Consider the following 2,510-nt stretch of genomic DNA (forward strand, 5'->3'; position numbering starts at 1 on the left):
CCCCAGTTTGGTTGAATTGTGTCAAATTCATCCTCATTTTTTAAAAAGTTTCATTGTCATCCTCACGTGGTGTAAAAGTTTCATTGTCATCCTCACGTGGTGTAAAAATGTCAATTGAATCCAAACATAGAAAAAATTTGTGTCAAAGTAGTCATTTTTCCTATATATCTGTGTCTTCCTTTCATACAATCAAGTACAGATATTCATTTTACCTTATCCAATTTAAGGCTTTTCATAGCTCCAGAGAAGTGACATATGAAAGGAAGACACAGAGATATAGGAAAAATGACTACTTTGACACAAATTTTTTCTATGTTTGGATTCAATTGACACTTTTATACCACGTGAGGACGACAATGAAACTTTTTTAAAAATGAGGATGAATTTGACACAATTCAACCAAACTGGGGACAAAGGAAGCAATTAAACCTATTTTATTTTATCTACTAGAAATTTTTTTTATGTACTGCATCCATATAATTTTCTTTTTAAATTCATTCGCTTTCACTTCTTCGTCTCCCAGATTAAACAACACCTCACTCCATTATCTGGCTCTTCCATTTACTCTACCCACAATTCTTCCATGACTCTTCCTTTAAAAAGACGAATATGTCCCCATGTATATCCAGAATGTTCTAGAGACTCCCTGATCTTTCTCTGTTTCTAAAATTTCTTAGAAAAACACACTAACTCTTCACAGTGCAAGTCATCACTGAATGTTTGGTGAAGAAACTCAACTTTGATAAGAGGGAACACAAGCAAGAGATTCTCAACATGTTCGGAGTAGTTTTCCCGAACCGGAGCTTCCCCATGGACATCTCAACCTTCGCCCAAATCGACACATTCCACTGGGTTCTCGACATGAACACTTTCGTAGGTAACATCAACCCTAAACTCAAAACCCCACCTTTATTTCTCACCCCGCAGCACATTACCCTTCAATTTTACTAACCCTCTAACGTGTGCAGGAGAGGCGTACGACCAGGTTCGCGACCTCTGCATCTTCCTCCTTAACGGCTTCACCCTACCGCCGGAGAAAGCGCTCGCCGTCTACATCCAGTCGCCAGGATCGCCCTTCGTCTTCTGCGGCGCCGTCACTGTGGCGCGCCCCTCTGCCGTCCTCACACTCTCGTGGCCGGAGCCCGGCGCTGGTGGGCCGCTGCAGCTGACGGCGGACGCGCAGCCGCTTTCTGCGAAGATCGGCGTGTCGGTGGAAGATCTGGCCACGTTGCCGTCGCTGGACGTGGCGGCAGAGAAGCGAATTGAAGGGTTGGCGATGAAGGTTGGAGAAAACCTGTTCAATTTCATGCAATCGTTTTGCGGTGTGGATGGGTCCAAGTTGGTTGTTCCCATGGATATCTTAGACCGGTGGTTCAAAAAGTTTCAAGAACGGGCCAAGCGTGACCCTGAATACTTGAAGGGTTTCGCTATGTAAGTCTAGAATGCCCTTTTTTGTTAATTAATTGTTTAAATTTGTAATGACAAAAAATATAGATGGAATACTATCTTGTATTGTGATTCTAGCTTTCATGTTTGATTTTTCTGGGAACTTGTGCTCACTTCATAATTTTGTTTAATGCACTGAGAGTTTTGATTGGAATTTGAACAATGTCTCACTGAAACATAGAATGCAGGTAAATGTGAGATGGAACCTTATTGTGATTTTTTCTTAATTCATGTCTGATAATAGTGCAGATTCACAGGTGCAAGGATAAGTTAAAATGTTCAGATGACATTGTTATGTTTGGAGTTGGATTCTTCATGACGTGTTGCTAGTTCTGTATACAGTGTTTAATTTCATGTTTCAGATGTGAGTTCTAGAAGTTAAGGTTATAATTTTTGCTTTCACCTTATTCTTAATATGATAGCAAACGGGTCATGCATTGTTTTCTGATCTGATCATCATGGTTTGAATGGTGAAAGCAACTCGGGTTCAAGAAATTGCAGAACAAAGAAGTTGCAGCATTAATTTTTTATTTGGTGAAAAAGAAATCGCTTGAATAATTAGTTGTAATAATTGGTAGGATTTTTATTGAAATGATGCTAGAAATGCACTGAAAAGCACACCAGAGTAATTAGATGATTCTATCCCAGTTTTGTTCTGCACTTGATAAGGGATGAGTTTTGCCAAGGGTTGTCTTGTCTCCTGTTGGCCATGCCCATAATTCTTTTAGCTTATAGCATAGAAATGGTCCTATTCTTCTATTTTAAGAGAATCTTAGAAAATTTAGGTACATTCTTATTTTAATTTTTGTTAAATTACCTGTTTTTAAATTAAGAAATAAAGACAATTTATTTTATTAGTTTGTATTTGAAATATTTTATTTATTTATATGTAATAAATTTTAGGATAATATTATTTATTAGTGGTAATTGTATCTTTGTGAAAAGAGATAAATGTCACTGTTTAAGACTAGCAAACGTTTCAGGGTGGCCCAAACCCATTAAGATTTTTTGTGCAACCATGAAAAAGCCCAATAGCCTCTTATAGGGCCTACTCATTCACATAA

At 38.2% G+C, this 2,510-nt stretch overlaps 1 protein-coding gene across 1 annotated transcript; it reads left to right on the plus strand.

Annotated features, from left to right (window-relative positions):
• Positions 1-548: 548 nt before the first annotated feature.
• LOC124829072 (hikeshi-like protein) lies at positions 549-1,576 on the plus strand. Its single transcript, XM_047302521.2, has 2 exons — positions 549-877; positions 969-1,576. The coding sequence occupies exons 1-2, from the start codon at positions 775-777 to the stop codon at positions 1,433-1,435; spliced, it is 570 nt and encodes a 189-aa protein (XP_047158477.1). The 5' UTR covers positions 549-774; the 3' UTR covers positions 1,436-1,576.
• Positions 1,577-2,510: the final 934 nt, after the last annotated feature.

This window comes from Vigna umbellata, chromosome 1 (assembly GCF_029865625.1).
Source record: "Vigna umbellata cultivar VRB3 chromosome 1, Vumbellata_1.0, whole genome shotgun sequence".
NCBI lineage: Eukaryota > Viridiplantae > Streptophyta > Magnoliopsida > Fabales > Fabaceae > Vigna > Vigna umbellata.

Coding starts and splice junctions, on each gene's coding strand:
- LOC124829072 (XM_047302521.2), top strand. CDS start 775: ATGTTCGGAGTAGTTTTCCCGAACCGGAGCTTCCCCATGGACATCTCA. Junction 878..968: donor CGACATGAACACTTTCGTAG/GTAACATCAACC, acceptor TAACGTGTGCAG/GAGAGGCGTACGACCAGGTT.